Source organism: Xylocopa sonorina, chromosome 11, assembly GCF_050948175.1.
Source record: "Xylocopa sonorina isolate GNS202 chromosome 11, iyXylSono1_principal, whole genome shotgun sequence".
Taxonomy (NCBI): Eukaryota; Metazoa; Arthropoda; class Insecta; order Hymenoptera; family Apidae; genus Xylocopa; species Xylocopa sonorina.
The window spans coordinates 9642182-9655367 of NC_135203.1; the positions used below are offsets into that span (position 1 = coordinate 9642182).

At 50.4% G+C, this 13186-nt stretch overlaps 1 protein-coding gene across 6 annotated transcripts in view; it reads right to left on the reverse strand.

The window, feature by feature from the left end:
* The window catches only part of LOC143428840 (cell adhesion molecule Dscam2), a 116715-nt gene that overhangs the window by 54286 nt on the left and 49243 nt on the right, over nt 1-13186 (reverse strand). For all 6 annotated transcript variants that reach the window (XM_076903998.1, XM_076904000.1, XM_076903999.1 and 3 more), the window contains exons 3-4: nt 8461-8622; nt 7406-7555 (exon numbers count right to left, since the gene is read on the reverse strand). In XM_076903998.1, coding sequence (XP_076760113.1) covers nt 7406-7555; nt 8461-8622 — 312 coding nt within the window. The remainder of the gene's footprint in view (nt 1-7405; nt 7556-8460; nt 8623-13186) is intronic.

Consider the following 13186-nt stretch of genomic DNA (forward strand, 5'->3'; position numbering starts at 1 on the left):
TATCGCATAAATTCTCTAACGGCAGCCGGTCGGAACGGAGGCGTCGCGTCGCGTCGCGTCGCGTGAAACAATCAAGAAATATCACTCCCGCAGCGCGACGAACGTGCCAGCTAGTCGTCGAGAGGAGGGAATGCCCGCGAAATTTTGGCCAACGCCAGACGGAACCAGCCAGCGGTATTTCCTTGGGAATATCTCATCTCCCGGAAGCCAGGCTTCGCCTGCGACTCGCACCGTCTCTTTCCAGATAAGTTCCGCCCAAGTTTTTCTCCCCCGCTGCGACGCACGCGAAATATATTCCAGACGAAATTGGCGTACCGAAGGAGCTGATGGCGAGCCACCGTCGACCGTAGATTGGGTTTAATAAAACAGTGCCGGCATTAAAAGGTGACTGCTATAAATTACGAAATGAAATTCTCTCGAACGGCGATGGCCGTTCTTTCGCTCCAGCGGGGGCCGTGTCTCGTCCTGCGAGCGGTAAGAGCGCCCGGGAACGATACGTGGGAAATAACGGAAAAACCGAGGGGGGGAAAACGGTATTGGATTACATTGTTTGGAAAATTGATAGTGACAATATCGCTAGAGATTTAAGAAAGGCGGGGGAGGACGTAGGGCGGTGGAAGGAAACAGCCAGAGGAAATACATCCTGCGAGATCCTCTGGGCTTCCTCCTTGGCGGAACAGGCACACGCACGCGCCGTAACACACGTACACGTAAATGGGGAGGGGTTGGTTCGCGGCACCAAGATGCAGCCTCCCTCTGTTGCTGCTGCTGCTTCTTCTTCCTCTTCTTCTTCTTCTTCTTCCTCTCCTCCCTCAGGACGAGTTCATGTAAGTTTGTTCCATGATATACGGGAAATGTTTTCCACGGCGTGTCATAAATAGCCGCCGGCTGAAAAAGGAACGCGGGAACAAAGGCTCTCCTCGGAGAAGCGGACGGGCGGAAGTGAAAGAAGTAGACGGGCACGTGGAGCGGCGAAGAAGGAGAAGGGAAGAAAGGAGAGGAACGGCGGAGTATCCAACGGCGCGCACGCATCAGGCCGACGTTTAATGGGGAATTATGGGCGCAGATAGTGGCTTGTCTCACGACGTGGCGTACCGTAAAGGGACAGATAACCGCGACGTACGTATCTCGTTGTTCTCCGAGAATTTCAGATCGTCCCTGGCCCGCGAACGCGCGTCCCATACCGCGCGCGGTAAACCGGAACGAAGGAATGGATTTCGTTCGGTCGCGCTGTCAATGGGAACGCAATTAACTCATTCGTTTCATTAAGATTTCATTAACAGATATTCGCGTAATTAACGATCCTCGGAACGAAGCGGAGCGCGCGCGAGCAGGACAGTGTATTAACGCGATAATGAATATTACAGCAGAAGGGAAGGTGCGTGGTGTGTTTACAATGAAAACGACGGGGCTGGAGGTAATTAAAGTGAAACGTTTTTCAGGGATCAACCATGAGAATTGCCTTCAAGGTAAATGCGATCTCGCGTCGTTTCCGTTGTCCGTTCTCCACGAAACAGAACCGAACTCGAGCCACCCCGCGCGGCCCACGCGTACGAAGCGTCGATCGATCTTCGTCGATGACCGCTCGAGCGTTTTTCGCGTATCCGCGCGCCGTGTGTCACGCGATCACACGCCGCGCGCGTTCAACGGGGCAATTTAACACTGTGCGTAGCATTACCGAGTGTGTCACGCGATCCCACACTCGGAAAGGAGATATTCGCCCGTCGAGTGCGGCTTTTAACCGGAACGCGTGAAAAGGAACGACGAGTGGCGCGGTTGTCACCTGCAGATCCTTATCCGCGTAATAATGTACGAGCATCGCGATACGTATCTATGCAAATCGTTTTTCGCGCGAATCGAACGATCGAACGTTGGCTGCGCGCGATCCCCTGCACCGCGCTCCAAGTGCGTGTAAATCGCCCGAAATATTTCAGCAATCGCGTTACAACGCGCTTCCACGCGGTCGTATAACCATCACGTCTGCGAACACCGTTGGGCTTGTATGTTTTCGCGAAAAGATCGTTGGGAGAGGGTTGGCAAAAGCGCGTCGCAGGCACGTTCACCTACAAGTGCACCCCTTGGCCGAAGACGCTCTTCGGTCGATGAGACGCGCCTTTAAAGGCGAATTCGCACGATTCGCTTTGGTCGAGTGACGGAGTCGAAGGCTTGGCGGATAACTGAATGACGAGGTTACTTAAAAAACACGGTTTCGAATTACGCCGCGAATTCGAAGCGCGAGACGCGCGTAATCGCGTTTACGCGATTCGAAAATGTTCGCGCAACGTCGAACGAGAATGGACCGCTGGAAAGTTTGCTCGTTACCTGGGAAAACCAGTGTACCACGAGCTTTCGGTTAATTTGGTGTATTCTAAACGAGCGGACAGAGGCGACGCGACGATGCACGACCGTTCGGGAATATGCAAACGATCGCGGCACACCCTGGAACTCCATTATTAAGTTCATAAGTGTGTAAGTACGCTTAGCATAAATTTCTATCCCGCCTTGAACTAGCCAGGCTTTATTACACGGTAGAACAAACGGTTGAAAAGAATTGATCCAGCCGAGGATTCGTGTCGGCCGTTAGCTTCTCGTGGAAATAGAATGCTATTCTTGCTCGTTTCGTCTCGAGTTCGCGTGGATATTATTGGGAATCAAATCAAGCGCGCTGTTAATAAACGAGGTCCATCACTCGGTAATTATTGGAAGTTTCGAAGAATACGTTGTTAGATGATAAGAGAAAGTGAAAGGTGAAAAGAGCCGAGGAGAAGAGAGAGAAAAAAACATGGAACGCCTCGATGATCACAAGGCGATGGTCATTAATGTTCCCACAAGAATTATGGCCGCCCGTGTAATTACATTTCGCGTGAGTTACGTCTCGCTCAACGAGGAACTTTGCAACTTCCGCTTACGTGGACGGTGACCGCGTGCTGGAACGATGGGATAACTAAGAACGATAAAGTCTCCTGCCCTTCACCCCTTTTTATCTACTCCGTAGTATATATCCGTCTTTCTCGATAATCTAAAGTGTTCCTCGCTGAGATTCCATTTCAGAAGGAGGAAGCAAACGAAACGTGAACTATTTTGCCTGGAATGCTCTATTATCGTTATTATCATATTCCATAAATGAAATCGTCCGTCTCATCGGTTCTCAAAACTGGTGGGAAAACACCCCTGCACATCCAGGAAGCCGTTACAGAGAGGGGCGAATAATTAGACAAGGGAGTTAGTTGCAAGTTAAACGAGGGCGCCGGTTATTGTAAACAAATCTTCGGCCAGTGTACGTAAAGCCAACAATTACGCGGCGTTTGCACTCCAAGCGTCGTTTCCGGGGACCGTGCGCTTCTCTCACGGGCTAATAATAATTTGCAATCCCGTTAGAGGTAATCTCTATTTAGATAGCGCGCGTACGCGGGACAGCTGTTGTACGACCGCTGTTTATCCAGAAATTCTAAACAATTCCTGTAACGGGGAATTTTACCAGGCTAGCGAGGCCGCCTTCCGGACCCGCGATCCCGCCAGGTAAACATCACCCAGTTGCGGGATATCTCGTGGAATATTCGTCGATCGCGATAAACGACCGCCTACAAGCACCTACCTCTGTACTATTAAAGCGCAATCTCCACTGCTGGCTGGCTGACGCACGAGAATCGCAAACAGCCCCCGCCCGCGGCGTCGATTCAACGTGCCGTTTAAATTTTCGCGTATCATGCCGTATCGTTAAACATTATCCATGTGAAATATCGTACCGAAATGTATAATCTCTAATGTTTAACGTACGAATGTACGCGAATGTAACTATTTGAGAATAGAATTAATTTCGCGTACTTCCACGTATTTCAACCCCGTTCGGTTATACTTTTCTATCCGTATTCTAACCATAATCGACCGCGATTCATTTTTATCGTACGCGGTTAGCATTTTCATTGCGTTCGTTTCTCTCGTTTAAAGAACGAACGGATCAGGGTAATTGCGTGATCCACCTGCGTGCCTATTTCACTTGTAATTACCCCGCAGCGCACCTATTTGTCGTTACGTTTAACCATCCCCTGTCGCGTTATTGTTCCCCGGTGCCCATCTCGGGGTTGCAATGATCGCCACTCCGCCATAATGACGTCGGTTACGTCAAAATAATAAATTCCACGCGGAAACGGCTCGACCGCGATTTAAAAACGAAACAACCCCCGCTGCGTCGTCTGAATTTCCATAGAGGAGACGCGACATCGCGAACTCAGTTTTCGCCGCATTTTCACCAGCCATCCCTGCGAGTGCCAGGGTATATTAATTTATCCCCCCCACCACCAGCCTGCGCGGACTTATCGACTGAATGACAGGTCGATGCACAGGAAGCCAGGGATCGAGGTGGAGAAGGAACGACGAGAGAAATCAGCCCCGCCGAAAAGGTACGGGAAAAAATGCAGGAAGCGGAGGAAAACACGAATAAGAGGCGGATAGGAAACGGGCGATGAATTATGGCGCGTCCTGACGTCGAGGATCGGTCATGCGGCGAAGGGTAGGAAGTGGTAGCGAAGAACGTGCAGAATGTCTTGAGCGTTCTATCTTTTTTTTTCTTCTTTCCTTTTTTTTTCACTCGGCACGCATCGTGTATAGGCACGTCTGAAGCTTCAACGCGAATCTGGAGGGTAGGTGTGGCATGTGAAGAGAAGCATCATTAGTTAGCCCAGCTCGAGTGGAGATTTCTCCCCTTTCCGCTTCTTCCTCTCCGTCTGTTGCCTCGCCTCCTTCGTATTTCCGCCTCTATATTTTCCCTTCTCTTCCCGCATCGCTTCACCCGCCGTATCGTGGCGCGGCGGAACCCCCAAAGCAGACGTTACGCGGCGGAGGAGACGGCTTTGGCTGGGTAACAAGTGAGATGCCAGCCTAAGCTGAAACGACCGGAGGAACCTTTTCAGACGACCTCTCGATCGCGTAACCCCGACCGCGACCAGGTCTGGCAATTAACTGAATTTTTACCTTTGATCGACCGCCGATCATCCGATGGCTCGTTAACCCCTTCGCGCGACAGAAACGAAACTGGAGACTTCGTCGAAGACACGTCGCGTAAAAGAGGGTGGATTTTGTAATTCGTGAAAATTTCCCGATCGTCCGTGGATATCGATCACTCGATTAGCAGGCGAAATTTTCATATACCCGGAGAGCAATTTGGAGAGCACGGGAATTGCTCGATATCTTAATTCTCATTAAAAGAACAATCGTTGTCTTCATTGAATCACGATATCGACGGCAAGTGTCCCGACCGCCGCCACCAAATAAGGCCACTAATTGCATCCCGTCCGTTAATGAACCGACCAGAACTTCGTTCACCGGCGGAAGCTCTTTTTCCCATTCACCCACGCGCCAACACCTTCTCGACGATCGATCAGCACCACTGAACGCGTAATATCGAATCTCGTGCGATGGTGCGTGTACAAATCGAATGGGTGGAGGAAAGCGGCGTGTTCCTGCGCTGTTTGCTCTCGCGAGACACGACGTTTGCACTTTTACGCGAACCTCGCGGGAACAACCCTAAAGCTCCGGCCGCAAGAACGCAACACACGGACTAATTATTGTGCTCGATTATTTACGAAATAAAAGCTCGTTTACTTTACGTCCAATCGACGCGTAGCGTTTTAGAATGTTGGAAAACGTTCTCTCTTTCGTCTCGTTGCGATGTAAATGTTACGTCAGATCGAAACCAGTGGACACATATTATTTTAATTATACATTCAGAAGCGGTCGGTGGAAAATTTCGGAAAATATCGCGTAAAAATTGCTACGAAAGGGAACATCGGCAGCCGGAAGCGCGGACAATTTCGACGCGCAGCCATGAAAAAATCCGCCGGCAATTTCTGCCGCCAACAAAGCACAAACAATCGATGATACGCAGCCGGAGCACAAAAATACCAACTGTTTCCCCGGCTGTTTTCTTTCGCCTTTATGTCCCTTGCGCGACGGTTTTCCGACGATAATAATTGACAGAGCGCACAGTGATTCGGTGCGAGCCGACAAAACGAACGTTTAATTGAAATCGAACCGGAACCAGGCCGCGCGTGTCATCCGGCGAAACAGAATTCAGTTTTCCTTCGCGCACCACCGGGAGAAGGTCGAGGGAATATCCTGGGGCGGCCATCGTCCCGTTTCGCTCCGTCCCTCGGCCCCGTTTGTTATTGAACAAAAATTTAATAACCGCGGTTACCAACGTCTTCGAACGGCGCGTCGAAACGGGGAAATAAAAGAGGAAAGCGTCTGAATGGAAATAGAACGGCTCGAGTTTTCGACTCCCACCCTCCGTGGAACGTCACGAATGCCTAGCTGTTGTCCAATTACGGAATCACGCGCTCGAAGAGGAGATCGGGCCTGAATCCGCGTGGCCTCGATGAACGATCAAGAAGCGGGCCGGTCTGAATGGAATCGAAGAATGGAATCCTCAGCATCTGACGCCCTCCGTGGAAAAGTAGCTCGCTCATAAATATTCAATGGCCCTCGCGAGGAATTTGTAAATACCGCGACGAGCTGTGATAATAAGATTCCGTTCGCGCGTATCCGTGCCTCCCTCTCTCTCTCTATCTTCGAGACGACGCGATAGGGTGGCGATGAAGGGGGTGAAAACTTCTTCCGAGACGATGGATTTTTCTACCGGCAGCTAAGAGACGACCCTCTCTCTCTCTCTCTCTCCGTCTCCCGATACTCTTATTAATACCGTCGCTCGGTTCACGCTAAAATCTCCTTCGGTCCGTATTAAAAGTTTATTAGCCGGGTTAACGGGCAAAGCTTCGGGTGAACGTGCTTTCGGGGCCGGGAACGGGTGGAAACGTTGCCAGAGAATGTGTTAACGGACTGGAAATATTGTTTCCTCCTCCTTTTTTTTCTCCTACCCCCCTATTCCTTTCCTACGCCGCTGTTTACCAAGCTCCGCTCCAAGCTTTCGTAAACGGAGGAAAAATATTTCTCCCCGGGTTAGATCCGGCGCAGCATCGTTCCGCGATGCCGTTTGTTAATAAACCGTGCCTGCAGCGTTGTTTGCTTTACAATTATTAAATAAAGCGGCAGCAACGGACCGAGCCACCTTTCAAATGCCTTCGCTCTGCGAAAGCATTTCTAAACGGTCGCCGTGGCGCTTTTAAAATTTAATCACTTTGAAGATGGAACGAGCGTCTGAGAAATATTATTAAATAGAGCCTGTCCCCGTCGGCGATGCTTTTCTAGCTGGCTCGTAAATTTTAACGAACGGAACGCGTTCCTGCGGATCTCCTACCCGCGCGCATCGATTAATTACGTCCTAGCGTATGATAAACGTACCCCACCCAGGGTTATGAATTTTCAATCAACCCGGCGAGGACCACGAGCAGAGCTGTAAAATGCGTTATCTTATCCGTGGGACGCGCAAAGCGAGTTTTAATAGACTTACCAGTCAATTGGAGCCTGCCCACGTTACTGCTGACGACCGTTTCCTGCGTCAGACGATGATGCGTCCTGCACCGATAAGTCCGTTCCGCATCCTCCCGTGTGATGTTCAGTATCATCAGCTCGCCGCTCGATAGCATGTGGTACTTGCCGTCTGTGGTAACAGAAACCGTATTTCCTGTCGCAGGTACACAAGTTGGAATGAAGTTACACCTCGAGTCGGTACCGCGTCCGCGAATCGTCGCGATATACGTCGAAGTTGGTGAAACGTCGATTCGACGATTCGAATTAATTTCCATTTTTAAGCGGCGAATTTCGTACTCCGCGGTCAACAGTTTCACGCAGACCGACAGGATCGCGCGATTTCCACGGTTGTTCTTCGAGTTCGTTCAACTTTCAACCCTCACCCCCCCTGAACGCAGCGACGAAAGTTTGACCGTCTATCGATCGTCTTACTGCAATTGATGAGTGTATTAACAAATCCGTCTGGATTATTAGCGGGCACATTCAGCGCCGTGGCGCGCGCCCTGATCGAACTCCTCTATAATTAATGAAGTTCGCCTCGTTAACGGGCTTGCGGAGAAAACTTTCCGCGTTACGTAGCTATAACACTGACTACCCGTTGTGCTCGAAGTGGATAGTCTTTTTCCGACTTGTTTTTATCGCGGATTAAAATTGGAGAATGAAATCGCACGAAAAATTCGGGAACTGGAAATAACTCAAGCGATAATGATCGTTTCGAGGGGGTGTAACAAGTAGACACGCGTTCAGCAAAGCATAATTTATGCGTCGCGTAACTTGACCTGCTTTCGATCCACCCAATTATCTTCGCAGACCCTCGAATCCCATCTCGATATTTATCCTCGAAATATAATAGTTATTCCCTACGATTCTTACTTTCGTCGAGAATCTGATCCCACGAACAATTTGCAAGAGCCGCGGTTCGAGGGACGACAAAAATCTTCGTTTCGCCGAGTATTCATCTCGTCCGTTGTTATCGACGACGAGCGTAGACAGTTCATTAGAGGATAATCACGAGGCCACGAACGTTCGACTCACCTCCCATCGTGGACGGGTAGATATTGAAGGACGGCTCCTGCAGCCAAGATGTAATGGTGACGTGATCGCGAACGAAACTGGGCACGTTGCACCGCATAAGTACGTTGTTGCCGAGGAAACCACCGGGACATTGCACTTCCGGATCGTAACGCTGGTTCACCACTGAAACACACAAACAACCAGCCGCTCGAAAGCGTGACTCGAAAGCTCGAGGCTGACAGGGTCGGATTCGTTGCTCTCGAAAACCTCTGGGCTAGATGCGGACACGGAAAAACCTCCACGAACGTTACATACACCGTGCAAGCGATTTATTTTTTTTTTTTTAGACAACGCGCACCCGCAAATTTCAAGATGTCGCATGGTCATTCTGTTCTGTTATCCGTGGAAAACGGGATAATCGAACATTTGCGAAATTGAGAACGATTACACGGTATCGATCGGCTAACCGTTCTGTATCGATGTTCGAGACCTTGCGATACGTAGCGCAGATAACCGTATTTGGGTAAACATAATAACGTTAAGCGGGGCTTCGTTAACCGGACCTCATAGACGCGCACAGTCCCGATATACCCTATAAATTCATGATGCATCAATTAAAACACCGGAAGCTGCGCGCGATTTCGTTATTTCATTACACCGGGACGGGTAGGGAAATTCGACGAATTCGTCTTGGAGCGAACCCGTACCGCCTCGAGGCTGGCGTGCCCAGCGCGGAATATATTTTTCCAGCCAGGTCCACCGTTCGGAATAACGTTTTGAATAGCAACGATCGAGTGGTCAGAGCAGCCACTTTTAGCAGAGTTTCGTCGACGCGAACTAAATTATTTCGTCGAATCGATACGAACCTCGTTTTGAAGTCACGGATAAAGTGGAATACGTACCCACTACTGTCGCGCGCTTAAGAATGTTAACCTCCGCGTATTCGCTGGGCAAACTGGCTGGAATTTCTCGTGGAATTCTAGAAACGACCGTGCCTGCTGGAATATTCCAGCGAACGAGCCACGTGCCGTTTGCGTAATATAATTATCATAATATCGTGTTAACGTAACAACCGGCCTATATATAAATACCGTTCTCCGTTCGATTCGATGCATTATCGACTGTTATATAATACTAAAATCGTATACAACCGTGCAGTCGAATATGCGATTTTCGCTTCGCTCTACGTTCGTAGTAATTCACGATCCGCGGTACGCAAAGACTCGACGTGGTTTTCTCGTTCAACGAATCCGTTCCTGAAGGCAGTCTGCGCGCGACTTAATTGTCACGGCGCTAGAACCTCGCTAAGGACACGGGTGGTAAAGGTGAAGGAAAAAAAAGAAAAAAAAGGAATGGGAAAGAGAAAAGAAGTAGTCAAGTGGTAGGCGCGAGGGTGTAAGGGTAAAATGGAGGGCGCGGCAGCGGCGGCGATACCCCTGGATTAAATCCGGCTTGGCTTTGTGCTGCGGCTATAACTACAAGATGTTGATACCCGTCGCCGTGGAATCAACTTTTACGGTTTCCCGTTTGAAAGCCGTGGCATAAAAGCGAGACGGACTCCGAATGAGGCAATGGCTGAACTCTTAATTAAAAAAATCTCGATAGCGGTCGGAGAAGCAGCGCCGGAGACGGTCGGCGCCAAGCTCGCGTGCTCTCCAAAGGTTTCGCGGCCGCTCTGAAAAGGTCATAATGAAAATTGAAGGCGGAGAGAAACAAAACGGGCGTAATGTATCCGCGGGAGTGTTCACAAAGAAAAACCGCGCACCGCGAGGCCCGTGATAATTACCTAACACGGACACGGGCAACAGCGGTCCGCGCACACGCGCATCGGACCCTGACAAAAAGAGATTCCCGAGGAAACAACGCAGCGCGCCTCGTTTTGTAATTTTTCTATTTAACGCGAGATGATAACAGAGAACAGAGACCAGGGGGAGAATGAAAATAAAATTGAACGAGTCGCACTTCCATGCTACCTTTTTTACGAACGGCAGCATCGATCCGCTAGCGAAACCACTACCGAACACTGGACCCTCCTTCTCTCAATGAACTACCGTCATTTCTTCGCCCTCCCCAACCCCTTCTGGCAAACCCGCATGACACCGCCTCTCCCTTACCACCCTCCAGTCATTAATCGACGGAAGAAAAATCTCGGAACCGATGGAAGAGAGCCGGATCCCCGAGCCCAGAGAGGGGCAGAGCTCGAAACTCTTAAAAGGGTCGCGGTATCTTATCCAAAAATGCCGAGGTTGTCCCAATCCGGCCATGAACTAGCATTTCGCGTAAGTTGATGGTCTCGGCTGAAAGGTTGGCGAGAGAGCCAGAAGGCCTCTGAAAGAGGGCGAAACGAGGATGCAGAGCGGTAAACCGGTGCCGGGGAGAGAGACGGTTTAGACGGTGGGGACGGAGAGGGTAGGAGACGGTGGCGAAAGGGGGCGGGTGAAGGAAAATGTGGTGGTGTGTAGGACCGGCTGTGCAACCCGTTTCGAGAGTCAGCGGAGCGAGGCACTCAGACTCCAGAATGGGGTAAAAACTCGGTGAGTTCGCCTCCGCCCCCGCCCTCTTCGCCTCTGCTTCCAGCATCGGTTTCCAGGCTTGCCTACCACCCCCGTATCACACGGCTCTCGGTTACGCGGCAACCAAGCCAAGCATAAACTCGGCAGACGTATCGTGGCAGGTAATATTTACAAACCATGAAACCTACGGGAAGAGAGAAACGACCGACTCCAACCTGGCCCCATCCGCCCCAGCCTAACCCTGCTCTCCACGTCCGTGGGCGGCGGTGGCAGTCAGCCTACCTGCCGGAAAGAGACGGAGGGCCGAGGGCCTCCGCCACGAAATCCGCCTCCTTTTTCGGCCGGCTCGAATTTTCCGCGGAGACGAGCCGAGAGCCCTTTTTTCCCCAGACGCGCGGCAGCTACGTTGCAATTATACCTTCATTATCATTCGCGTTGTCACGGGGGCGAACCGGGGTGGGAGAAAAAATTCATTCGAGTTGCAACCGGATAACGACGAGAAGATAATTATTCGGGTTCTTGCGTGACTCCCGCATGACAATGCGTGCGTTGTAAAAGTTGCTATTCGACTCACCTCTTATAATCGAGCAGGAGTTTATTAATGTTTGCCGAGAATGAATTAAAACGAGACGAGAAAAATTCAGTCGCTAATCGATAACGTTGAGAGGATAATTACGCGAGTTCTTGCGAGTTTCGCAGCAATGCGTTCGTCTGGGAAATGACATTGTTGCTCGTATGCAGTAATCGAGTTGGTAATTGCAGGGAAATTGATTAAAAAGATGTTTGCCGGTGGTAAGTACGCGAGAGGCGTAATTAAAGGCCTTTCAAAGCTCCATGGAAATTAATGAACGCACGATATTTGCCAAGAAGGTAAAAGTGAAAGATGAAACCGGGAAAACGGTGAATTCTTTGTGACAGGATTCGGCCACTCAAGGTCTGACCGTAGTCACCCAAAGAGCAGCGTTGTCGAATTAAATTTGCGACGTAACTGGACCCCGGGGCGCGTAATTATTTCCGTATAAAATTTCTGTGAAATTCGCTCGCGCGGCGAATAAAAGAACAGTCGGAGAATTCGAAAGAAATTCTGTCTCTCGTGCAACTCGGCACGAACGAACAGGTGGAATCATGTTAAATTAAAAATAATCGTTTTTTCCATGCTTCGTCGCAGCAAAGGGCGGGCAAGAAGGAAAAGACGGGACGTCACACGCGTTACAGCGTGAATTTTATCAACGAATTTTTCCACGGAAACAGAAGCGCATTCATTTTCCGGCGGAAAACGCACCTGCTATCTGACGCACGAAAACACGAACCGTAGTTATGTTAATAAGATTAGTTTAAGCGTCTTGTTTCGAGCGGGTCGAATATAGCGCGAGCGTCTTATACGATCGCGCTATGAGTAACAGAGCGGAAATTCCGAGGACGTTTTCCGTCCGTGGAGCGCAGAGCAATCGCCCACCATAAAATGCATACACATCGCCCGTCCCAGTGCTACTTCCATGAATTCACCAACGAGGACATGTATATTCAAGCGATTCGATTTCAACCATGGCCGCCCGTGTTTCGGGAAATAATTGTTCATTTCAATTGCCAATCAAGGAAGGGGGCGTCGTCGATTCAACGCGAAATCCACGCCAACTGCATAATCGTTCGTTACTGTTTCTCCTTGCTCGTATCTTGCAGCAAGAAACACGCGCGAACAGAACCACTGAAAAGTGACTTTACGATCCATAAAAAGACGCGATGACTATTAATCGCGTTTAAAGGCGGAAGATAATGAAAGCTCGAACGAGCGAGCGTTACGCGGGGTGGAGGCGCGCGTTACTTACGCAACCCCTCGCGGTGGCCGTCGAGATTTCTCATTAACCGGACACGTCGCCGCAACCAAGCCGGGCGACGTTGCTCGACGAAATTAAACTGGAACTACGAAATTTACCAGAAGAATAACTCGCGCGCGCATTGTGCCGGGTAAATGGGAGAAAACAAACGTCTTGGTGAAATCGCGGGACCCGGGCGAATGCGTCGGGGCGCGCGGCAGCTTTTGAAAAGCGCCGCGCCGCTACGGCGGGGTCGAACAATACAGCGTGCCCGGTTGTTTTTGTACAAACGTCGTTAAGCTCAGCCGCGAAGCTTCCTCCGTGATGGTATTCTCGCGGCAAGTTCCATGGGAAGCCGGTATTAAACGGCGTCTCGACGACCCGCGTTACGAGCCTCGCTCGTTCGAGGTCCGGTTCTTA